General features: G+C 35.9%; 1 protein-coding gene across 2 annotated transcripts in view; it reads left to right on the forward strand.

Moving 5' to 3' along the window:
* The window catches only part of STT3B (STT3B, catalytic subunit of the oligosaccharyltransferase complex), a 102699-nt gene that overhangs the window by 58740 nt on the left and 17067 nt on the right, over positions 1-26892 (forward strand). For both annotated transcript variants that reach the window (XR_002338187.1, XM_003132088.6), the window contains exons 4-8: positions 9237-9302; positions 11533-11632; positions 21000-21098; positions 22864-23010; positions 23924-23972. Coding sequence is in view for 1 of the 2 variants with exons in the window: in XM_003132088.6 (XP_003132136.3) it covers positions 9237-9302; positions 11533-11632; positions 21000-21098; positions 22864-23010; positions 23924-23972 (461 nt within the window). In the remaining variant the exon portion in view is untranslated. The remainder of the gene's footprint in view (positions 1-9236; positions 9303-11532; positions 11633-20999; positions 21099-22863; positions 23011-23923; positions 23973-26892) is intronic.

Genomic DNA, 26892 nt, shown 5'->3' on the forward strand with positions numbered 1-26892 from the left:
GTCATCAACCTTGCATATGTATGTTTGCTTGTTTATTATTTTAGCCTATGTTTATACTTCTTCAGTGTTGGAAATTGCACAAAATGTTTACGTACGAATACTCTTTTATATGTTAAGTATATAAGCAGTTAAGTGAATTGCAGCATTATTTTCCTCTTTAATAATTATTTTATCTCCTTTAAAGCTCCTTAGCTTGTGGATATTTTTGCTTTGGCAAGGAATTCTAGAGGAGAATTGTTGCAGTCAATCAGTATAGACAGTTGCTTGATCCTGAGTGTAAGAGAGAAGAAAGAAAAGCACCCATGGAGATGAAGATGATGAAAAGCAGTAGGATATTGCTAATGCTGCAATATTTTCCAAAAAAGTTTAAAAACACCTGAGGGGGAAAAAACCCTTCAATTTTGGAGCATCCTTCTGAGGTCTTTCAACTAATATATAATACTTAAATATATATTAAATATATATCTTGACATCATAGATGGATAAATGCTTGCATGGATTTTGACAGTGTAATACCAAGTTGAAAAATAAGTTGAGGGAGTTCCTGTTGTGGCTCAGTGATCCATGAGGATGCGGGTTTGATCCCTGTCCCTGCTCAGTGGGTTAAGGATCCAGTGTTACCATGAGCTGCAGTGTAGGTGGCAGATGCAGCTTACATCTGGCATGGCTGTGGCATAGGTGGCAGCTACAGCTTGTATTCAGCCTTTAGACTGGGAACTTCCATATGCCACGGGTGTGGCCGTAAATTTAAAAAAGAAAATAAAGAAAAATAAGTTGAGGTAGAATAGGAGTTCCTGTTGTAGCTCAGTGGTTAATGAACCAACTAGTATCCATGAGGATGCTAGTTCAATCCCTGGACTTGCTCAGTGGGTTAAGGATCTGGCGTTGCCGTGAGCTGTGGTGTCAATCACAGACATGGCTTGGATCCCACATTGCTGTGGCTGTGGCTTAGGCCAGCGGCTACCGCTCTGATTCAACCCCTAGCTTGGGAACCTCCATATGCCGCAGATGGGGCCCTAAAAAGACAAAAAAAAAAAAAAAAAAGTTGAGGTAGAATACATAAGGTAATTCTAAATGGTTCAAACCATACTGTGTATTGTTTGTTTATACCTGTTTATAATGAAAATATAAAAGTAGTAACACTTATCCATCATATATACCAACTTCCTGGTAGTGGTTTTTCCTGAGTGTGGGGGTGACATTGAGAGAGGAGGTATCAGCAGAGGTTCAACTATGTTAGTTAAAAAAAAATACATTTTTTAATAAAACCGTTAAAGCAAATGTGATACTGTATTTGCATTTGGAAGTCTGGATGGCTATTATTCTCAACTCTTCTGTATGTTTGGAACATTATGTAATAAAGTTTAAAAATAGTACATCTATGTCTTGGAAATTTAGAAACAAAACTAATGTAAAGAAACCATCGCCCATGTATTAACTACCATTTAAATTTTGTTATACTTAAAGTGTAACAAATTGAGACAAAATTCATAGAACATAAAATTCACTATTTTAACCATTTTAAGGTGTACAGTTCAGTAATTTTTAGTGTCTTCTGTTTACTTACAGAACGTTTTATCACCCCTAAAGAAACCTTTTACCTCCCAATTCCTCCTTTCCTCCATTAATTTAATTTTTGTTTGAAGGCTTACCTATTCTGGGCTTTTCATGCAAATAAAACACATATCAGAGTTCCCACTGTGGTTCAGTGAAAATAAATCTGTCTAGTATCCATGAGGACACAGGTTCTATCCCTGGCCTTGCTCAGTGGGTCAGGGATCCAGCGTTGCCATGAGCTGTGGCTGTGGCATAGGCCAGCAGCTGTAGCTCCAGTTCACCCTTTAGCCTGGGAACCTCCATATGCCACAGGCGCAGCCCTAAAAAGCAAAAGAAACCAAAAAACAAAACAGTGACCTTCTATGTATGACTTCATTTACTTAGCATTATTATTATTATTTTTTTTTTTCTTTTTGCTATTTCTTGGGCCGCTCCCACAGCATATGGAGGTTCCCAGGCTAGGGGTCCAATCAGAACTGTAGCCACTGGCCTATGCCAGAGCCACAGCAAGGCAGGATCTGAGCCGCGTCTGCAACCTACACCACAGCTCACAGCAACGCCGGATCATCAACCCACTGAGCAAAGGCAGGGACCAAACCCACAACCTCATGATTCCTAGTCGGATTCGTTAACCACTGCGCCACAACGGGAACTCCATACTTAGCATTATTTTTTATATGTATCAGTACTTTTTATGGCTGAATAATCCAATATATGGATACATAGCATTTTTAAAATCCATTATTAGTTGGTAGTCATTTTAATGTATGGACCATAATGGATAACGCTGCCAACGACATAAGTGTACAACTTTTTGTGTGGACGTATGTTTTCAGGTTGCCATAATAACTTTGTGATTAACTTTTTGCAGAACTGCCAGATTGTTTCCCACAGTGGTTTCCCCAGTTTACAGCAATGTACGTGGATTTCAGTTTCTCTTGATCCTTGCTAGTGCTTGTATTTTTTTTGTTTTTTTTTTCGGTTTTGGGTTTTTTTTGTTTGTTTTCTTTGCCTAATGGTATGAAATGTGGTATCTTCTGAGTTGGTTTTGTGGGGTTTTTAAAATTATGGTAAAATACAAACAACATAAAATTTATCTTCTTAACCATTTGTAAATGTAAAATTCAGTGATGTTTAATACATTCATAATGTTTTGCAACCATCACCACCACCACCATCTCCATAGTAAGTTTGAAATTATATCCGTTAAACATAACTCCCCATTTTAAACCTTTTCCAACCCTGACAACCACCATTCTACTTTTTCTGTCTCTATAATTTTGAGTACTCTAGGTATTTCATACAAGTGGAATTATAGAGTCTTTGTTTTTTTGTGGCTGGTTTATTTCACTTAGTGTAATGTTCTCAGGGTTTATCCATGCTGTGGGATATGTCAGGATTTCCTTCCTTTTGTGGCTGAATAATATTCCATGTAGATATATACTGCTTTTTATTTATCCATTCATTTCTTGGTGGGCACTTGGATTGCTTCCATGTTTTAGCTGCTACAAATAATGTTGCTATGAACATAGGTATGAAAATCACTCTTGAAGACCTTGCTTTCAGTTCTTTTGGATATAGACCCAGAAGTGAAATAGCCAGATCTGTGGTAATTCTATTTTCAATTCTTTGAGGAACCACTACCTTGTTTTCTGTAGTAGCTGTACTATTTTACATTCCCATCTGCAGTACACAAGGGTTCTAATTTCTTCACATCCATATCAACAGTTTGATGTTTTTTTCAGATAGTGAGCCATCTTAATGACTTTAAGGTGGTATCTCATTGTAGTTTTGAATTGCCTTTCTCTAATGATCAGTGATGTTGGGCATCTTTTTATATGGTTAATGGCCATTTGGGTATCTTTGGAGAAGTGTATACACAAATCCCTTGCCCATTTTTGAATTGGATAATTTGGGTTTTTTGTTGATAGTTTTAGGAGTTCTCAATATATTCTCTCTCTCTCTCTCTTTTTTTTTTTTTTTTTTTTGTCTTTTTAGGGCTGCATCTGTGGCATACGAAATTCAGGCTAGGGGTTGAATCAGAGCTGTAGCTGCTGGCCTATACCACAACCACAGAAATGCAGGATCCAAGCCACATCTGTTACCTACAGCACAGCTCACAGCAATGCCAGATCCTTAACCCACTGAGCGAGGAATCAAACCTGTGTCCTCATGGATCCTAATCAGATTTGTTTCCACTGAGCCACAATGGGAACTCCTCAATGTATTCACAATATTAATCTTTGTAAGATAGATGATTTGGCCAGTGTTCTCCCATTCTGTGGATTTCCTTTTTCACTCTGTTGATATTGTCTTTTGATTCACAAAATTTTAAATTTTTCGTGAAATCCAGTTTGTCCACTTTTTCTTTTATTGGCTATGCCTTTAATGTCATATCCAAGAGATCATTGCCAAATCTAGTGTCATGAAGCTTTTGCCCTGTTTTCTTCTAAGAGTTTTTAGCTTTAGGTCTTCATTTAAGTCTCTTTCAGTTAGTTTTTGTATATGCTGTTAGATAAGGGTCTAACTTCCTTATTTTGCACATTGATACCCACTTTCCTCAGCATCATTTATTAAAGAGACTGCCCTTTACCCAATCAAAGAACTTGTCACCCTTGTTGAAAATCGTTTGACCATATATGCAAAGATTGTTTTCTGGGTTCACTGTTTTGTTTCATTGGTCTGTATGTCCTCATGTTAGCACCACACTGTTTTGATAACTATAGCTTTGTAGTGAATTTTAAAATTGGGAAATTTTGTCCTCCAGCTCTTTTGTTCTTTTCCGAGATTCTTTTGGCTATTAGGGGCCCCTTGAGATTCCATGTGACTTTTAGGATGGGTCTTTTTACTTCTGCAAAGAAAAAAAATCATGGGATATTTTTAATATGGATTGCATTGATTCTGTAGACAACTTTGGGTAGTAGTGTCATCTTCTAGTCCATGAATGACCATAGAATGTTTCCATTTATATTTTATTTAATAGCATTGTTTTCTAGTTTTCATCATACAAGTCTTTAACTTTGTTGTATTTTATTCTTTTTGATACTATTGTGATAGGAACTTTTTTGTAGCTTCCATTTTGCATTGTTCATTGTTCATGTATAGAAATGCAACCAATTTTTGTGTATTGACCTTGTATCTTACTATTTTGTTGAGTTAATTTATTAGCTCTAAAAGTTTTTGTATGTGTAATCTAGGACTTTCTGCATATGAGATCAGATCGTATCTGCAAGCAAGGCTGATTTTACGTCTTCCTTTCCAATTTTGGTGCCTTTTATTTATCTTTCTTGCCTAATTGCTCTGACTAGAACTTCAAGTTGAATAGAAGTGGTGAAAGAGCATCCTTTTCTTGTTCTTCATCTTAAAGGAAAAACTTAAGTCTTTCACCATTGAATATGTTTGCTCTGGGTTTTTCATATATGTCTTTTGATTCACAAAATTTTAAATTTTTCATGAAATTCAGTTAGTCTATTTTGTCTAATATATAATGACTTTATTATGTATTAACAAGTAATGCATGTTATTAAGTATGTAATAGATTTTTACGTTATATACTAGTACATAGTATTTTGCATATTAATGCTATTTTTATACATGATATTTCTCAGATGGAGGTATTTGATGCCTCAGTAAAGGCCCATGAATACTGTACTCCTTGGTTTCTTTCATGTTTAAATATGGTTTTGGTTTTGTTTTGTTTCGTTTTTTTAATAGTCTCATACTTGAAAGTTTGGCTAGATAGAAAGGTCTAGGTCATTTGTTCTTTACTTGAATTTCTTGAAATTGTTATACTACTGTCATTTTATTTTGTGTGTTTCTTATAAAGTGTGGTCTTTTTTTTTTTTCCTGAAATAATAGCACATTTTTTCCCTGTACCATTGAAGTCTAATAAATTTCCCAGGATAAGTCCTAAAGTTGACCCTTCTGGTAATAATGACTGCTTTAAAGATGTAGATTGCTATTTTTAATTTCTGGAATAATATCTTTCATTATAGTTTCAGACATTAGTTGGTTTCACTATTTTGTTTTTCTTGGGTCTTCTTCCTTTTTGAATTCTGGCTCTATCTCAAGGGGTTGTTTAAACCTCCTCCACCTCTATTTCATCAACTAGAAAGTAGAAGTAATAATAGTACTTACCTACCTTGTATGATTTAAATAGGTTGTAAAGGTATACAGCATTCATAGGAACACAAGTGATGAGCGTGTGTTTGTTGTTACTTCTGTTGTTACTCACCAAAAACAGAGCTCAGGTAAACAGAATAGTACTTAGAACAACATGTATTACTGTATTGCCTCCTATAGTTTTTGGTTTTTTTGTTTTAAAGTTTCCTCCTATGCCTTTGTAATCAGTCCTCTCCTTAACCCATATTACTAGGAACCACAGATCTGATTTCTGTCATTATGTCTTTGGGAGTGTCTTTTCTGGAATGCCATATTATAGAAACAGTATGGGATGGCCCTTTGTGCCTGGCTACTTCGCTTAGCATAATACTACTGAGAATCATCTATGTTGTTGAATGTTTTAGTAGTTTGTTACATTTTATTGCTGAGTAGTATTCTGTTGTATGGATGTGCTAGAATTTGTTTTCTAGCTTTCGACAGTCGTGAATAAAGAGGCTATAAATATTTGCATATAGGCATTCATATGGATATAAGTTAGTATTCCTCTTGAATAAATGCCCAGGTAGGGGATTGCTGGTTTTGTATAATAAGTACATGTTTAATTTTATAAAAAGCTGCCATATGGTTTTTGAAAGTGACTATCTTGCATTCCTTGAACCAAAGCATAAAGAGTTGAATTTACTTTGCATCACCAACACATAGTTTGTTCAGATTTTTAAATTTTGGCCATTCTAGTAGTTATGTAGTGGTATCTCATGGTTTTAACTTGCTTTTCCCCAGTGACTAACATTATCTTTTCATGTGCTTATTTCCCATCCCTATTCTTCTATGACGAAATATCTGTTTAGATTTTTTGCCTATGTTTTTGTTGGGTTGTTTCATTTGTTACTGCTGAGTTATAAGAATTCTTTATATATTCTGGAAATAAGTCCTTTATCAGATATGTGTTTTAGTTTGGATGAAGTCTGATTTATTATGTTTTTCTTTTATGGACCTTGCTTTTGTGTATCATCTAAGAAATCTTTGGCTACCCCAAAGTCACAAACATTTTCTCATGTGTTTACTTCTAGAAATTCAGTAGTTTCAGGGTTCACATTAAGATCTGCTATCTGTGGTGCAAGAAGAGGGCTGAGGTTCTCTTTTGGAGGGTTATCAATGTCTCATCATTTGAACGTCATTGTTGAAAAGACTCTCCTTTCTCCACTGAATTACTCACCTTGGTAGCCTTGTCAGGATAGGTTGACTGTATACATGTGAGTCTATTTTGGGATTCTTTTTTTTTATTGAGCTCTGTATATATCCTTAGACAGTATACCATGCTGTCCTGAAGTCAGGTAGCATGAGTGATTTAACTTTGTTCTTCTTTTTCAGAATTATTTTTTGGCTCTTCTTAGTCCTTTGCTTCATACTGATTTTAGAGTTGACTTAATATCTACCCAAGCCCAGCTAGGATGTTTATTGGGAGTGCATTAAATCCATAGATAGTTTAGGGGGAGTTGTTACTTTAACAACATGAACATGTTGGAGTTCACCCTTTGGTACCACAGGATTGGCAGCATCTTGGGAGCACTGGGATGCAGGTTCAATCCCCAGCCTGGCACAGTGGGTTAAGGATCTGACATTGCCACAGCTGCGGCTTAGGTCACAGTGCCGTATGCTACAGGGCAGGCAAAGAAAGAAAAAACATGGAACACGCTGTCTCTTTTAATTACTTATGTTTTTTATTTTTTGGATTTTGCTTTAATTTGTCTAGTTTATTAAGTTAGTTGTTTGAGATTGTCTCTTCTAATATAAGTACTTAAAGGTACAGTAAGTTTCCTTCTAAGCACTATTTTAGCCTCATTGCACAAACTTTTTCTGAGAAATAATTTGCATACCATAAAATCACCCTTTTAAAGTATATAATTCAGTGGCTTTCAGTAGGTGAATAAAGTTGTAAAACAATTTGTGCCCTGGAAGTTTTTCTTTTAAAATTGTCAATATTTTAATATATTCCCTTCCCTATTCACATTTTAAAATAGAACCCACCTTGTTATCTTGCCCTGAGCAAAGGTAAACCATAGTCCCTCTTTTCAAAATCAGCATGTTTTGGGGGAGGAGAGTGAAGTGTATTTTGTCACAGACATATATTATAATGTCGAATTCAAGGCAGTCTTTCATAGTGTACCGTCTCATACAGCTCTAAGGGCTGTCTCTTTTCTTTCTCTTTTTCTCCCCCACCCCCCCTTTTGTTTTGTTTTGTTTTATTTTTTTGGCTTATATTTTAATCTCCCCCAAAGAGTAGATGTCACTGGTAGTTTGTTTTTAATGTACTAATAGAAGCCCATTTTTTGAAAGTTAAGAATTCTTTGAAATAAGATAGAATACTCTTAAATTTGAACTTTCCGTGAGAACATAGAGCTAACTCTTTCGATACAGAATTGCTTATAATGGGACTTAGTCTTATTTTTTGAGGACACTCACTTGATTCATCTTAAAGATGACACTTTGCTCTAGGCATAAGTATTTAGAGCTTTCATTTCTGTTTTCTGAAAGTGCTAATATATTTTGCTTTTTCAGGTGAACATATAAACTGTGACCTGGGAATTATTTCTTTGATTAGTTTTTTGAAACAATAGATTTGTCAACTTTTTGAATCTTCGTTTATTGCAAGTTGTTTTTCCCGTTCAGGGTAATTGAGAATTTTACTATCATATCATTAGACCTTCTAGAAATTATTTTAAGAATGCAAATTTATTGAAGATACTGATTGTAGTATCTGAAAATTTCTAGGTGGTAAGTTCTCAAAAATGTATGCTCATAATTATATAATGTGAGCTATAGATGATTACATTCAAATGAAGAAGAACTTCAGATTAAGATGTTATGTCTAAGCAAACCAACCATATGCAAATGTAGATTTACTGAACAAATTTATTTTTAGTTAAAAATCTGTTGATGTTAATCATTTTAAGATAGAAGATATAAAATGGAAAAATATAATTCATTCTTTTTAAGATAATTCTTTCTTCTAAAAACTACATGACCGGAGTTCCCGTCATGGTGCAGTGATTAACAAATAAGAAGCATGAGGTTGAGGATTTGATCCTCAACTAAGAAGCATGAGGTTGAGGATTTGATCCCTGGCCTTGCTCAGTGGGTTAAGGATCCGGTTGTTGCCATGAGCTGTGGTGTAGGTCGCAGACGCGGCTCGGATCCCGCATTGCTGTGGCTCTGGTGTAGGCCCGTGGCTACAGCTCTAATTAGACCCCTAGCCTGGGAACCTTCATATGCCTTGGGAGCGGCCCTAGAAAAGGCAAAAGGACAAAAAAAGAAAAAAAAAAAAAAACAACTACATGACCCAAAAAAAATATCAAAACTATTCCCAAAATGTCTAACTACTGTCCAGTGTTATAAATGTATATATTAAGTGGATCCAAATGTCTGTGTAACCTCAATATTTTTCAGAAATAATCTTTGTTTTTAGTAAGCAAGTTTACTAAGCATTTAACCTTTTTTCATTCAGCAGGAACATTTATGCATATTTTTATTATATCACTTGCTTGCTTGTTTTTTAGGTAAAGTCTGTAAAAACTGGGTCAGTTTTTTGGACAATGTGCTGCTGCTTATCGTATTTCTACATGGTAAGATTTCATATTTGAAACTGTGTGAAGTCGAACAAGCCTTTGGCAGCTGGACCAGTGCCACCTCTTTGTCACTCTCTTCTCAGCTAAGGGCTAGTTCTACATTTCCTTTCTGCGTAGGCTCTTAAGATCCTAACTTTTGTTTAATGTATTCTCTTTCATTAGTGCCACACTCTAACCTGCTCCCATCTTCAGGGCCTTGTATGGGGAGGGCTAATACTCAACCCCTCAAATACAATATTTGCAGCAAGTAAAACAAAAAACTTTTCAAATGTTTATTTTTTTTCCTAAATAATGGTCACATTAAACTTGTAAACTACTTAATATAATTTTTTCAATCTCATGCCTTTCTTTTCCATACCACAGCCTATATAGTAGTCTTATGCTGAAAATTAATGATAATGTTAGGTAACTTTTTTTAGTTTTTTAAACAGATATCATGGAGTTTATGCATTCAAATTACTCATGCCTCTTTTAAAGTGGTTAAAGGTTACGGCACATACTGTGCGGTTGTGCTCAGTAATAATAGCAAACCCATTCTCATTCAAGTTTAGGCTTAAGTTCTGGAAGTAATCAGAGAAGTTCATCAATTAAAACTGGAGCTCAGAATCATTTTTTTGGTGAAAAGTAGCATGTAACTGGGGCAGTAAACTGATGTTCTTTATAAATTATAAACTGAAGGCATTTTCTCATAAGTGGTTCTAAAATGCTTTAAACAAGGGCAGCATTGTTAGAATATGTATGGTAACATATAGTTTCCTAAAGTGACCCTTGTTACAAATGATTCTTATAATTACTACAGCACATGTAAAAACTTTGATCTTGACAGACCTTATTGCTTATTATTGAATGTACTTAAAAGTTAATAAATTCTATTGGTTTGGAATAAACATGGTCTTTAGAATCTTTATTGATTTAGACCAGAGCATACTTAATATTCTGATAAATAGAATTATTCCAGCTTTGTAATACAGGCTAAACATTAAACTGGGATCTTGTTTTGTAATCAAGAAAGTAGTGAAAAGTAATTATACCCAAAGTAGCACCTTTTATTTTGAGGATCTCAAAGCTTATTCATATCATCTGAACATTGCTTTTAGCTGAGTTGTTGACTGATGCTAACATCCATTGTTCTTATTCTCTGAAGTTTCTTGCAATGTATTTTATCATGAAAAATGGGGAAGTTGGGGTTCCCATTGTGGCTCAGAGGTAGCAAATCTGACTGGTAACCATGAGGACACAGGTTCAATCCCTGGCCTGGCTCAGTGGGTTAAGAATCCGGCATTGCCCTGAGCTGCAGTGTAGGCTGCAGATGCAGTTCAGATCCCGGGTTGCTGTGGCTGTGGCATAGGCTAGCAGCTGCAGCTCCAATTCAACCCCTAGCCCAGGAACTTCTATATGCTGCACCTGCAGCCCTAAAAAGACAAAAAAGGGGGTGGGAAGTAAAGGCTTTTTTTTTTCTTTTAAAAATTAATGATCTATATTCTAAAAGTCTGTACCTTCATGACAGACTTTTTTTTGCCAATTCATAAATCATAATGTTCTTAATAAGTTTAATTTACTTTGACCATTTCTTTCTTTTTTTTTTTTTTTGTCTTTTTGCTATTTCTTTGGGCCACTCCAGCAGCATATGGAGGTTCCCAGGCTAGGGGTCCAATCGGAGCTGTAGCCACTAGCCTACGCCAGAGCCATAGCAACGCGGGATCCGAGCCGCGTCTGCAACCTACACCACAGCTCACGGCAACGCCGGATCGTTAACCCACTGAGCAAGGGCAGGGACCGAACCTGCAACCTCATGGTTCCTAGTCGGATTCGTTAACCACTGCGCCACGACGGGAACTCCGACCATTTCTTAATTGAATATAGAAAAGTATATCGTTGTTCCACTAATGCAGCTTAGAACCACACCCCAGATAACTGTGGTAAACCTTTCACAACCTGGAAAATGTTGAAAGCAGCCATACCTATTTTTGTTCATTTTTTATTAAATCTTGCACACATACGGAAGAGTATATTGGATTTATGGGATTGTGTTTTAATTATCAGTAAAATTAAGGAAAATTAGATTATTTGTAGGTTATATAAATCCATTTTTAAGTATCTCTCAAAATTGTTAAAAATCCTAGTGTTTATATTTGCTAATTATATATTTAGACTGTCATGACAGAACTTAATTTATTTTAAAAAGCAAATATATAAATTGTGTAACTTACCATTTCTTTGCTTATAGGTCTCTGCTTGGGGTGGTTATGTGTTTATTATCAACCTTATTCCGCTGCATGTATTTGTGTTGTTACTAATGCAGAGATACAGCAAAAGAGTCTACATAGGTAAGTGACTGGACTTTTGATATCTGTCAGCTTCCAAGAGGTGTTTAGTATACAGTCTTTTCATTGAACACGCATGTCCAGTATTACCTGTGAGAAGGTAAAAATAATTTTACTTTTATTTTGCTTTTTGTATTCATAGGAGGGTCAGGCATTTTTACCTGTGTCGTTTACCACCTTTCCCTTAGTGAGTTTTCATTTTGTTTTTATGGAAATTTTTTTAGATTTAATATGTGTCAACCTTTTTTTTTTTTTTAATTTGAGAGAGTGGGCATTTCTGTCATTCACATACACATATTATTCAGATTCAGCTTACTCACTCTAAAAGGTTGAGCATCCTTAACACTTTAATAAAAACTTTTGAAAACCCTTTCTGTATAATATGCAACATACTGTCTTAGTCCATTCAGGCTGCTATAACAAAATAGCACAGACCAGGTAGCTTATAAACTACAGAAATTTATTTCTCACAGTTTTGGAAGATAGTCTAAGATGAAGGCACCAGGAAGCTCACATTGTTGTGAGAGCTCTTTTGCTTGTTCATAGCTGGTACCTTCTTTGTCCCTACATGGTGAAAAGGATGAACCCGCTCTCTGGAGCCTCTTTTAAAAGAGGCTGATCCCTGGAGCTATCATTACCTGGTCATCTCCCAGAGGCCACTGCCTAATACCATTTTCTTGGCCCTTAGATTTTCAACATATGAATTTGGGGAAGACACAAACATTCAAACCGTACCATAGATTCTTTTCTCAACAGAATTTTAATTTTCTCTACAGGTTTTAAAACTGCTTTTAAGTAAGATGCTTAGTAGTAGATGGTGTCTCAAATATTAGAGCTCATGATAGGGACAGAACTTTTATAAGTTGAATTAATCAGAGACAAGTTGTGATCTGAAACCAGTGTCTTAGTAAAATAATTTTATTCCATTGTAGTAATGTTGTTGGAAAACAATTAACAAAAAAATTTAACGTTTATTTACTTGATTGAAAAACATGGTAGTTTGGTGACTCCTTAAAAACTTAATCATATTTTTTAATATGACCCACAGTTCCAATCCTAGTTATATACCCAAGAGAATTGAAAATATATATTTACACAGAATGTTTGCAGCAGCATTCATTATTCATAATAGCCAAAAAGTCAGTACAACACAGTGTTCAACTGATAAATGGATGGGATTAAGTGTGGTATATCCATAAAGTGGAATATTACTCATCATTAAAAGAAATGGAGTACCCATGCATGTTACTTCATGAGCCTTAAAAACATTATGCTAAGTAAAATAAGCCAGACACAAAAGGCCATATATACTGTAGGATTTGTTCTGTGTGAGATGTCCAGAACAGGCAAATCCATGAAGACGGCAAACAGATTAGAGACAGAAAGTTGGTTTAGTAGTTGCCAGGAATTTGGGGAGTAGAGGAGTGACTGCTAATGAGTATGGGGTTTGAGTGGGAGAGTGAGGAAATGTTCTGGAGTTAAACAGTGGTGATAGTTAAACAACTTCTTGGATATAATAAAAAGCATTCAATGGTACATTTTTTGAGTATGGATTTTATCAATTTGAAAAACAAAAATTTATAGTGTATTATATTTATAGCCATTTCAGCATACTTGATAACATCACCACCGAAACAGTACATATGTATATATGAAGTTCTCCTTATATACCACAAATTATCTTCACATGTATTTAACTCTTTTAATCTTCATAACTGCACTGTGAAAATAGGTACTGTTGCTGTCATTTAGCAGATGGGAAAATAAGAGAAGACATAATTTGCTCAAGATCATGTAAATAGTAATGGTGCTGAAGCCTAAACTTAGATGTTTTGGTTCCACAGACCATGATGCAAAAAATCAGCATAACCATGTGCCTACCATATAAATAAATACCTTACTGTTGATGAAGATCTATGATATATATCTCTTTACCCTGAATACACTATAAACAATCATTGGAATGCAGAAAAGAAGATGATAGACTAAACAATAACTCTTGGCTTTATGTTTTAGAACAATATGGGAAGAAAAACTTTTAAATGATTGTGGAGAGGAATTAAGAATTTCTTTGTTTAACTTAAAAATTTTAGGGTCCTGAAAATGTAATGGTCAGGAGAATAGAATTAGGGTGAAGACTTTTATGAAACACCTCGAATCAGGAAGAGGAAGAAGAGCTCCAAGAAAAATAAAACATAGGCAGATATATAACTTATTAAAGAGGTCAAAAGGGAGTATTTTCTATGTAAAAGTTTAAAATGTGAACAGTGACCAGCTCTTCTTGAGTATCAGCACTAAGATCTAATAGGATGAGAATTGAGAAAAGACCTTGTACTTGATAAATAGGATTTCTTTGATTACTTTAGAAAAAACATGCAATTAATACTACTTTGACTCTTTATAAGAAATATTAGAAGAGCTTTACAGAGGGAACAAAAATAAAATGGTTTAGGGATATTATGGATGTGTGTGGAGTTAGATAATTTCAAAGTGTTCAAATTCTCTACCCCACCGTCCTTGTTTCTATTTAGCTCTAGAAGTTACCAAGGAACATCATCTTATACTTAAAAAATTTTTCTTATAAATATTTACAATATCGTGCTCATCTTAATACTTTTAAATCTTATATATATATATTTTTTTTTCCCTGCTGTACTATCCTTGATTTCATTTTAGATTTCAGAACGAAATATATTTGCTGTTTTTAAAAATTGTGATTGTCTGTCCACTCAACTGTTTTGAACAAGTCACTTGTTGCCTTTACACATACCTGTTTCAAAAACTCATTCTCTACATAGTTTACAAGGAAAAGAAAAATTATGTTCTCATTATGTATATCTGTTAGGTTAACAGATATATCTCTTTGCTGGTTGAGAAAATCCCTGGAGGGTTTTTGTTTTTGTTGGGGGATTGGGGGACTTTGTAGGCTTTAATTTATGTAAATTTCTTAGCATTTTCCATCCTGCTTATTTACCAACATCCACAGTAATCAAGTAATCAAGCAGTAAAGTATCTTTATTAATCAAATGCTTCAACAGTCTTATAAGCCTTTAATCATATTTGTTAACAATAAAAGCAAAATTTTAAAGTATTTCCTCACTTAATGTTTCTTTTGGTTGAGAGAGAAGGGGGATAGCAAAAGAGTATTTTGTGAGCCCTTTCCATTAAATATCAACCAGGAGATAAAGCAGCTCAGAAATGCTAAGATGACATAATGGTAGGGCAAAGTTAACAGGAATATAATATTCACAAAACCTTTTCTAGCTTGAAGTAAAAGGAAATACAGCAGTCATTTAAAAGCATGAAGGATATTGTCAACATAAGTTGTAATGCTGTGTCAGGGATTTGGTTTGGGGATTATATGGAGCTTCTTGAAAACAAAATTTCTGTGGAACTCAGACCTCTCATTGCATTTTATTTTGTAGAACAATTCATTTGTACACCCTAAGTCAAGGACCATGGTTTGTTTATTTTTATCAGTCTGGTCCCACTTCATACCCTTGGATAAAAAAAATAAAGTACTTTATAGGTGAAAAGATGGAGTTTCTGCGTGCTATAGTGGGTTAAGGCTCTGGTGTTGCCGCAGCTATGGCATAGGTCGCAGCTGCAGCTCGGAATAGATCCCTGGCTTAGGAACTTCCATGTGCCACGGGTGTGGCCAGAAACCCCCCCCCCCCAAACCAAACAAATACGGTGAAAAGATGTTTAGGTTCTGTTTTAGAAGATTACTGTTTTTCCCAAATCAAGGAGATCTTCTTTGATTAAAAATAATCAAACAGAATAATAGGCCTTGTATATATCTTCCTAATGGTAATTTTGGGGGAATTCTGACACACTGGAAATATGATCTGCAATAGTGAATGCCAGTAACTGTACTTCCACAGGATGGCAGTGTGGTAACATTTTCATGGTGTAATAAATGATTTACACCATGATTGGTGCTGTGCATTTTCTTAGATAGAGCTCCCGACTTTGATGGAATGCTGTATTCTTTTAATTTAAAGATAACAGCAGCAATAAAATCACTTAAAATCCAGAAGAAAAAAAAAGATAAGTAGGTTGACATGGATGGATAGAAAGTTGTAACAGATGTGGATGGTAGTTTGGTCAGGTTTCATAAAGAGTCCATAGGAAGAATTGGAGAATAAGACTGCAGCATGTTTGTGTTGTTGAGGTCTTCTGAGAACATAAGAGAAGGGTTTAGGTGTTGTCAATGGCCTCTTCAGTGCTCATATCAAGAAGAGATCTCTCCCTCCTTTAAGTTTTTATAGAGCCAGTTTTGTTTTGTTTTTTTCCCATCAATGTCACATGTACTTGCTTCATTTTATTGTGGTTATTTGTGTCTGTCTCTGATTTTCCCAATTAGATATCTAACTTAGAGGATAGAATTAACTGATCTTAATAAGATTTTGTATTTTTAGAATATCTTGACCACACTAGACATGAACTTAAATCTGTATGAATTAATTAAAGAGATAATTTTTGAACACATTGTTAGATTCTATGGTACAGAGACTGGAGAAAAAACATTTTCATTTTGCAGTGGAGATTCTGTTTATTTTTAAGAATTGAGAGTTTGCTATTTCTTAATGTGGTAGTATATCTAATTGTTATTTTTTGTGTTTTAAAACATGTTTTTTGTGTTTGTAAATGGGATTTAAATTGATGTATAGAAATAAATATCTAATTTTATAGGTTCACAGAGAAGGGCAGTATTAAGCAAGATGAGTTTGTGATGGTTTATATTTTATATTACCTGGCAGGCAATCTTTAATAGTGTTAAAAAACAAAATTCAATGAGTAAATTTTAAGTATCTAATTGGCTTTATTAACAATTCATAAATTGGGCGGCATCGCATCTAGCCAAGTAGAAATAGGCTCCAAAGGGCCACAGAAAGGGAAAGGATTTTAAAGGCAAGACAAGGTATTCATAAACCAAAATGTCTTTCAGGCTTAGATACCTATCGGGGGGGGTTGGGAAAGGTCTGTGCGGCAGATTACCTCATCTTTCCTTGGGGGCCGGGGGTTGGCAGTTAGAAAGAATTACCTCATTGGTGCTGACCAGAAAATTCCACACTGATCAGGTAGGATTCCTTTCCTGGGGAAGGTTGTAACTTCAGTTAGGGTTAGGTGTTAAATCTTGGTTTTAGCACAGGTGACTCCCTTTGGGACCTGTCGTTTCTTTTTTAAACAATGAAAATTTTTATCTATGTATTAAAGAGGACTATGAGAAGATATATCCCTCTATGTAAACATCTCAGTATCAGTGATCTAAAAAATATAAAAACAAGGAAGACATGAGTCTAGTCCTCCTAAAAGAAAATGGTTATCTTTGGATTACTGTATATATCACATCAGCTTTGTATTATTGGTACATATAAGTAGGTATAAATGAGGTTAATTTGGATAGAGAAATATTCATAGGTAAAACACAGAACTTGCCTGTTTCTGTTAGTCCAGCTTTGTTTGACATTAACTATATTTATAAGGTGATGTTTACAAATTAAAGTCACCTGGCATTTTTTTATATTTCTTGTATTTCATCAGATTGTGCTTCTTTTTCTTGAACTCATCTCCATTGCTCATTTTCTTAACTTGAACTCTAGTGCATCTACTTCTGTATAAAGTGTTTTCTTTTTTATAATAACAATAAATGTCTCTGCAAAGTTGCATAAAACTGTTGAAATGAAAATATTACCAGGTTTAGTCTTTTTTTGAATATGCCTAGAAATGGGCTTGAGCAATTCCTGAGAGGAAACTTCATTGATAGTTCTCAAGCAAGTGATTGCTGAAATTCTTACATTATCAAGCAGAGTAAAGTCCCATTTTAAGAGAGAGAATGTGACATGTGTGCCTTCTAGTGATTATTTCTGGAAAATGTGACTTAAAGGGAAAAAAATGGGCTGGAACTTTACTTTTTACTGTTGTTGTTTCAAACAATATATTACTTTTACAATTAAGAACAAACCAGTAATCCCTGGAGACAGGTATGGATTCGTGTTTGCCTTGTACTGGGGTAGGGGGATTGGGAAGCAACTGCTTGATGCGTATGGACTTTTCTTTGGGGATGATGAAAATGTTTAAGGACTAGAGAGATTAGGTGGTTGCACAGCACTGTGAATGTTCTAAATGCCCCTATATTTTTTGCTTTAAAATGATTATGTGTGATTTTGACCTCAGTGTTGTTTTTGGTTTTTAGTTTTTCTTTTTACAAAGCCGTACCTGTGGCACATGGAAGTTCCCCATCTAGAAGTCGAATCCGAGCTGCAGCTGCAGACCTACACCACAGCCGCAGCAACACCAGATCCTAAACCTGAGCGAGGCCAGGAATTGAACCCACATCCTCATGGAGACCATGTTGGGTTCTTAACCCACTGAGCCACAATGAGAACTCTGATCTTGGGGTTTTTTGGTTTTTTTTTTTTTTTTAAGGCTTTACTCTTTTTGTTCAGTATTTGCCATTTTTCATTTCTAATCCAAATTCTGTGGCTGTGTTAGAACTTTTCATTGTTCATTTGTAAGAAAGAGAAATCCAGCCTTAGAGGTGCTTATAGTGTTGAGATGTAAGTTGACTTAACTATAATTAAAACACATAAATGACATAAGGTTTTCTCGAGCTTTCTTTTTTTTTTTTGTCTTTTTAGGGCTGCACTTGTGGCATGTGGAAGTGTCTATGCTAGGGGTCAAATCAGAGCTACAGCTGCTGGCCTACACCAAAGCTCACAGCAATGCTGGGTCCTTAACCCACTGAGTGGAGCCAGGGATCAAACCCACATCCTCACTGATACTAGTTGGGTTCATTACCACTGAGCCACAACGGAAACTCCAGGCTTGGTCTAATTGTGCCTTTGTGCATTGTTTGTCTGAGATTTACTTTTTCAACTCTAGGTATCCAAAAGGCCTAGATTGTAGAATCTTAGCTTATTACGGGGAGGCGGGGGGAGATCAGATGTTTTTCAAACCCCTGTTCTGTAGTGAGAAAACTGAAATTTTGTCGTTAAGTTCAAGATAACAGAGTAACTTTGTCTTCCCCCACCCCACCATTTCTGCCTCTGTGATTCTTTGGGCTTTTACACAGACTGGTTTGTAAAAGAAACATAATATTAAACCTATCAACCAAATAGGTTGATAGCTCAAATATATGTGACATAGAAACTTTTATTTATTTAACTCTTATGGAGGGTAATTCTATTCCAACATTAATATGTCTGCAAAGTACATTACTGGATGGGTTACTTCTGCAGCTGCCTCTAAACCAGTTCTTTATTAGTTTGAGGTCATCAGAAACTTTATTCTCATACATTGGTCCTTCTTATTAAATTTACTTGAGCTTCTTATCCTTTTCCTAAGACTGTAGTCATCTCTCATCAAACAGCTTGTAAGGCAAATTAACATGTGAACCATTAACCCATACTTTATAAATCTTCTATAGATGGGTTTTTTTTTTAAAGCAATTAAGCATTCTTTCTTAACTGAGTAGGTGAAGAGAAGTATGTCCTGTATATTGTGCTCTGCAGTATGTAGCATGTGGATATGTCTGCTGTAATGGTTCTCTTGCAGTCTTTTGTTTTTTGCTTTTTTTTTGGTCTTTTTGGCTTTTCTTTAGCTGCTTCTGCGGCATATGGAGGTTCCCAGGCTAGGGGTCCAATTGGAGCTGTAGCTGTTGGCCTACGCCACAGCCACAGCAACGCAGGATCCGAGCCATGTCTGCAACCTACACCACAGCTCACGGCAACACCGGATCCTTAACCCACTGAGCAAGGGCAGAGATCGAACCCGCAACCTCATGGTTCCTAGTCAGATTCGTTAACCACTGCACCATGATGGGAACTCTTTTGTTTTTTTCCAATAGAGTGCTTTATTTGCTAGCAACTAAATATTGATTATGCTTCATAAAGTGATATGAATAAGGTTTATAAATGGAATAATTTTCATATTATTTAACATTTCACATCGTGGCTCAGTGGTTAATAAACCCGGCTAGTATCCATGAGGACGTGGGTTTGATCCCTGGCCTTGCTCAGTGGGTTAAGGATCTGGCATTGCTGTGAGCTGTAGTGTAGGCTGACAGCTACAGCTTGGATGCAGCTTGGATGCAGCTTGGATCCCATGTTGCTGTGGCTGTGGTGTAGGCTGACAGCTACAGCTCCGATTCAGCCCCTAGTCTGGGAACCTCCATATGCTGGGGGTGTGGCCCTAAAATGACCAAAAAAAAAGAAATAAAACCTTATTTCATATGAGTTTTAACTTCATTTCTAAATAATTTTTAATTGCAGTGATTCCGAATACTTTCTCTGTCATCAACTTGTCTGATAGTGATCTGTGAACACCTAAATGCAAAAACAAGACTATTATATAAATTATAATGCTTCCTCAATTTGCCCATGCATTTAGGTTGATATAAGCCAAGAATCCTATAGTATATTCAATGCTAAGAGTAAATTAAGTTTCATTAGACCCTAATAAATGCAATAACTAGTCTGTTTTATGGCTTAACTTCTGTGTACTTAGTTCTTTTTTGTTCTTTAATCACAGAAAAATTAGTGAATGATTGTAAGATTTTTTTTTTTAACTGGTTAAGTACTGTACAAAAAGTGTTAAGAGACTATAAAAAGGGTGTGACATACTTGAGAGTTTTTGAGACAGTAGCAGCTGTTCATATATGATACTGGTAAGTATTCCTTTGGTCATGCATACTTTGGGTTAATGCCAAGAGAAATGGTGTTTATTTGTATCATTTATATGTTACTTATATACATATATATCATTGGTTCATGTCATTGATTATTAATGATAGATTTTAAAAATTTGATTCCATTTTTGGGAAAGGAAAACAGCACTTTTCTCCTAAACTGTTCTGAATGATAATTTTGTAAAACAAAGTACTTAATATTTTGTAATGGCAGAAAGAATGTCATGATTTATAATGTATGATTAACCATCAACTATGTATCGAATAGAATAATCACTTTAAGATTCTATTCTTACAGTTCCTATTGTGGCTCAGTGGAAACGAATCCTACTAGTATCCATGAGTATGCAGATTCAATCACTGGCCTCGCTCAGTGGGTTAAGGATCCAGCATTGCTGTGAGCTGTGGTGTAGGTCTCAAAACATGGCTCAGGATCTCACGTTCCTGTGGCTGTGGTGTAGGCTGGCAGCTGTAGCTCCAATTTGACCCCTAGTCAGGGAGCTTCCCTATGCCACAGGTGTGGCCCTAAAAAGACCAAAAAAACCAAACAAACAAGCAAAATATTCTTTTCTTAAAATAAATTCAGTTAAACCTTTGCTGAAAATATGTGTCTATTTATATTTAAAATATTTAATGCTACTAGTAAATTATCCTTGTTTTCCTATTTTGTCTTTATAGCATATAGCACTTTCTATATTGTGGGCTTAATATTATCCATGCAGATACCCTTTGTGGGATTTCAGCCCATTAGAACAAGTGAACACATGGCAGCTGCAGGTATGAAAAATATTTTCTTTCTTGTAAAAAGTATATGAATATATGACTGGCCAATCTCCAAGGGAATGAAGGGTTATTTTAGGGTTTATTTTAGTTTCTAGTTTTCATCATTACTGTTTCTAAAACATCACCACTGTAAAATAGGAATATCATAGGATTTACTGAACTTTGTGATAATGTGTTCCTAAAAGTACCTATCCTCCCAGCCATTGCTGTTTTGAAAAGGCAAAACATCCTTTTCTGCAAACACTAAATAACATTTGCTTTGTATAAACAAATATTAAATAGTAGTGTATCTATACACCAAGTTATTGTACCAGTGAGTTTTCATTTCACCAAATTTATATGGAACATTTTTTATGTTCCTTACATCTCACTAAAATATTTTGTCCCTATCTGCTAATTGGAATTAATGGCTTTTATGTTGATTATAAAGTCATATAATTCCCTTCCCTAAAGTAGAGTGCTTGCCCATTCTTAATCTGGGTCACAAATAACAAGATATAATGGGAGATCTGTTAATAATAAAACTTTATGAGAGATTTTTCATATAAGGTCCATGACGCATAGGAAGTCAGTGGGTGTAACATTTTATAAATATCAGTACTTTATGAGATTCACAGTGAGAATCTTAACCACCTCCCAACCCACATCTCTCCACCCTCCATGCAAAAAAGGTTCAGAACCCACACCTTACTGTGATACAGCACTTTAAAATCTGTGAAGTACTTCTAATTTGATTTTGTAAAAGTACCAGGTAGAAATGTGAGAGAGATATATACTCAGTTTTGAGTATGTAATGATCTGCAGCAATGTCCCTGTAGATATACAGTCACCTGACTCTTTATGCATATGCATTATTACATTTCCTATATTCCAAAAATTTAATAATACTTATTGAACCATCCTAAAATGAACTTTAAAAAAATAACCCTTGGAGTTCTTACTGTGGTACAGTGGGTTAAGAATCCTACTGTAGCAAGCTCAGGTTGCAGCAAAGACGTGAGTTCATTCCTGGCCTGGCACAGTGGGTTAAAGGATCTGGCTTTGCACTTGCAGTGTGTAGATTCAATTCCTGGCCTGGGAACTTCCATGTGCCACAAGTGCAGCCAGAATAAATAAATAATCCAAGCATACAAGCAAGCATGGATTCAGTTCTTGGCCTGGGAAGTTCCATATGCCACAAGTGCAGCCAAAATATGTAAATTAATTAATTAATTAAAATAAAAGGAACCATTTCTTAACAGTCTTTAAAAAAAAAAAAAAACTTACTACTAAATTTTCTTAAAGAAAAACCAATATTCCAGATGAATTAGGGTTCTCTCTATCACTCAACTATATATTATAAATAGTAACCATATATATATCGGGAGTCTTCTGATCCAGGTCATTTCTATGTTTCAGTAAGTCTGAGGATTTTTTTTTTTTAACGATATTTTAATTTTTTTTTTCTTGGAAAACATGTTGCTAAACTGAGGGGATTTAATGTGCCTAAAGATGCTTCAGTTATTGAAATGAGATTTTTCTTGCCTAGTCCATGAATGGGAAATCTGATCCTTTTGAAAAAAAAAAAAAAATGTATAACAGAATTTTTGGATATATTAATTGGTTGAGTGCCATTTGACAAAGGAAATGTCAGATCAAATGACTAGTCTTTGATATGAATGGTAAATGTAGTCTAAGAATATCTTCCAAATTAATATTTCTTAATGTCCTTGGAAAAGTGCTTTGTTGATATGTTTATATGAACCTTTTCTTTAATTAGGTGTCTTTGCATTGCTGCAAGCTTATGCTTTCTTGCAGTATCTGAGAGACCGATTAACAAAACAAGAGTTCCAGACCCTATTCTTTTTAGGTGTATCACTAGCTGCAGGAGCTGTGTTCCTTAGTGTCATCTACTTGACTTATACAGGTAGGTGTCATCACCTGTATGATGTGTATCTTGTTTGTCTCTACGTTATTGCAAAAGCTAGTTCTTTTTCAAATTTTGTACATGTTTCATTTTTCTTAGTCAAATATAGTGATTGTATTCTTTACAAAGAGTATGGAACTAATAGTAAAAGGTTTTAAAATCTGAATAGCCCTATAAATTTTGATTTTTTTTTAGCAGTATCTTAATTTTGCTACTTCAGTTCTAATAAATTGCTTCCTTCTCCTGATAGATGAATAGGCCCAAAATTTGTAAACTTCAAAGCTTCTCAGTGTTAACAATGCATGTTTACCCTTCCTTTTATTCATACATTCTTCCCTCTATCTCCTGCTTCTAAACAGTCTAATCAGTTTTAACCTGCTTCTGGATTTTGAGTTACTTTCTAGTCCTCACTTTACTAGACACTAGAAACAAGTCAAATTCTTTCTGAAGGTATTCTGTCTGTCAAATTAATGTTCCCAGCTTAGCTCTTAAAATCATGAAGAATTAATTGATAACAGTAAAAGGCACAAATTTTAAAATCATCTTTGTTATTTATCTAAATTTGGCATACTGGACGCTTCTCCCTTTTTAAATGCATACTATCATAATGTTTTAGCTTTATTTTACTAGTCAACTAGAAGTTTAAGAAAAAGTTGGGAAACTTTGTACAGTTTTATCTATCAGCTTGTATTTCTCTGGAGGTATAATGTCCATGGGTATTTTTAAATTTGATCCCTAACGTTATTTTATCTGACGACTGGCTGTGTGAAATACATTGTCACCTATTTTAAAAAAAACCTGAAATTCTTTTAATATTAGATTAAATTAATCCGTAAAAATCAGCAAACATAAAACCAATAAAACAAAAACAATGAAAAGGCAGATTAATTTCTTCTGCATTTTTCCTTCCAAGGTTACATTGCACCATGGAGTGGCAGGTTTTACTCATTGTGGGACACTGGGTAAGTGAAGATAAGTTATTTGCCCTCATGTTACTTAAAATATCCTTTTTTCCTCTGTTTTTTATTGTCAGTATTTCTGTCGATACCGGGGCAACATTTCTAAAGTATCTAGCATGTACTAGTTTAGTAAATGTTGTATTTTGTCTTTGTTGTTGTTTTTTTGTTTGTTTGTTTGTTTGTTTTGTCTTTTTGTCTTTTGTTGTTGTTGTTGTTGCTATTTCTTGGGCCGCTCCCGCGGCATATGGAGGTTCCCAGGCCAGGGGTTGAATCGGAGCTGTAGCCACTGGCCTACGCCAGAGCCACAGCAACGCGGGATCCGAGCCTTGTCTGCAACCTACACCACAGCTCACGGCAATGCCGGATCGTTAACCCACTGAGCAAGGGCAGGGACCGAACCCGCAACCTCATGGTTCCTAGTCGGATTCGTTAACCACTGCGCCACGACGGGAACTCCTGTCTTTGTTATAATACCTGTTTGGAATTCACCTTTAGTATATGTAAGTCACATTTCTGTTCTTCACGGGCAAACCCTTATTTTAGTTTTGTTAAAACATTTCATGTAACATTTGTGCCATTTTAATTATGAGTTTTTGTTTTTACCAATGTATTCAAAGTTCCCATCTTTCAGTAATATTTAATTTAATCATTAAGGGTAGATGCCATATTATAAGCCCATATGCCATAGATATGAAGAAAAAAATTAACTTTGTGTCTAATACCACATTATCAAGTTTCTTGATATTTTTAATCGGGTATGCTAAATGTTATTGTGGGCTTTTTTCCCCTGTTTTTTTTTTCTTTCTTTCTTTCTTTCTTTTTATGGCCACAGCCATGGCATGTGGAAGTTGCCAGGCTAAGGGTTGAATCAGAGAGGCTGCTGAGGCCTACACCACAGCCACAGCAACACCAGATCCAAGCCACATCTGCAACCTGCACTGCAGCTTGTGGCAACGCCAGAACTTTAACCCACTAAGTGAGGCCAGGGATTAAATCCACATTCTTAGAGGCAGTGTTGGGTTCTTAGCCTGCTGAGCCATAAGGCAACTCCTATTGGTGTTTTTTAAGAGTGCTATTATAAAATGAATTAATTTAAAAATTTCAGTTTTAAATTAGTCAACTAGCTCAAAATTTTGGTCTTTAAAAATGTTTTCCAGGTGTTCCCATCATGGCTAAGTGGTTAACAAACCCAACTAGTATCCATGAGGACACGTGTTTGATCTCTGGCCTCGCTTAGTGGGTTAAGGATCCAGCATTGCCGTGAGCTGTGGTGTAGGTTGCAGACGCAACTCGGATCACACATTGCTGTGGCTGTGGGTAGGCCACCAGCTACAGCTCTGATTTGACTTCTGGGCTGGGAACCGCTGTATGCCGTGGGTGCAGCCCTAAATAGACAAAAGACAAAAAAAAAGGTTTCCTAAGGATAAGAAAATGTCTCTTGGTGATAATTTACCTGTCTCCCTTGATTTTGCTATTCTGACTTCTTTGTTACTCCCCACATAGCTCAATAAAAAACCTACTACACATTTCTTGAACAGACCTACCTTTTTGTTGTTGTTTAATTTTTTTAAATTTATGATTTTGTTACTTTTTAGGGCCGCACCTGAGGCATATGGAGGTTCCCAGGCTAGGGGTCAAATCAGAGCTGTAGCCGCTGGCCTACACCACAGCCCACAGCAATGCCAGGTCTTTAACTCACTGTGGGTGGCCAGGGATCAAACCCCAGTCCTCATGGATCCTAGTTGGGTTTGTTAACTGCGGAGCCATGAAAGGAATTCCAGGCCTGCCTTTTGATGTAATACAAAAAGGGCTTCTGCCCAACCCTAATGACAGGGCATAAGCAAAGTAAATGTGAATGACTGAAGCTAATAGGCACATACCTCCCAAGATCAGCCTGTAGATCTCCATAGAATTTGAGGGAAAACCTGTCGTAGAAGCAAATTGTTCTGTTTGGGTTAAAAATCCTAGGTTAGGAGTTCCCATCAGGGCGCAGTGGAAATGAATCTGACTAGGAACCATGAGATTGCGGGTTCGATCCCTGGCCTCACTCCGTGGGTTGAGCATCCGGTGTTGCCGTGAGCTGTGGTGTGGATCACAGACATGGCTCGGATCTGGTGTTGCTGTGGCTCTGGCATAGGCTGGCAGCTACAGCTCCGATTGGACCCTTAGCCTGGGAACCTCCATATGCCATGGGTGCGACCCTAAAAAGACAAAAAGACAAAAAAAAAACCCTAGGTTAAATTTTTGTTGGTCATACTTATTCTTTTGCTCGCTTGCTCGCTTGCTCTTTTTTTTTCCCGGCTGCCCCACAACACATGGTCTTCCCAGGCCAGGGATCAGATCCAAGCCACAGTTGCAGCCTAAGCTGCAGCTGCAGCAATACCAGATCCTTAACCCATTGTGCTGGACCAGAAATCAAATCTGTATCCCAGTGCTCCCAAGATGCTGCCAATCCTGATGCGCCACAGCAGAAACCTTTTTTTTTTTTTCCTTATTTTTTTAAAGTTGTATTGAAGTATATTTGATTTAAAATGTGGTAATTTCTTTTGTACAACAGAGTGATTCAGTGACACATGCATACCTGTCCATTCTCTTTCAGATTCTTTTTCCGCATAGATTATCACAGAATATTGGTTAGGGTTCTCTGTGCTACACAGCAGGTCGCCATTGGCCAATCATTCCACATTATCTCAGTGTACATATGTCAGTCCCAAACCCCTAGTACATCTCCACCTCTCCCTACCTGTCCCCTTTGGTAACATTAAGTTTTTCAAAGTCTGACTCTTTCTATTCTGCAAACAAGTTCGTTCGTACCCTTTTTTTTCAGATGCCACACATAAGTGATATCATGTGGTCTATGTCTTTCACTGTCTGACTTCACTTAGTGTAATAATCTCTACTAGGTCCATCCATGTTGCTGCCA

This window comes from Sus scrofa, chromosome 13 (assembly GCF_000003025.6).
Source record: "Sus scrofa isolate TJ Tabasco breed Duroc chromosome 13, Sscrofa11.1, whole genome shotgun sequence".
Taxonomy (NCBI): Eukaryota; Metazoa; Chordata; class Mammalia; order Artiodactyla; family Suidae; genus Sus; species Sus scrofa.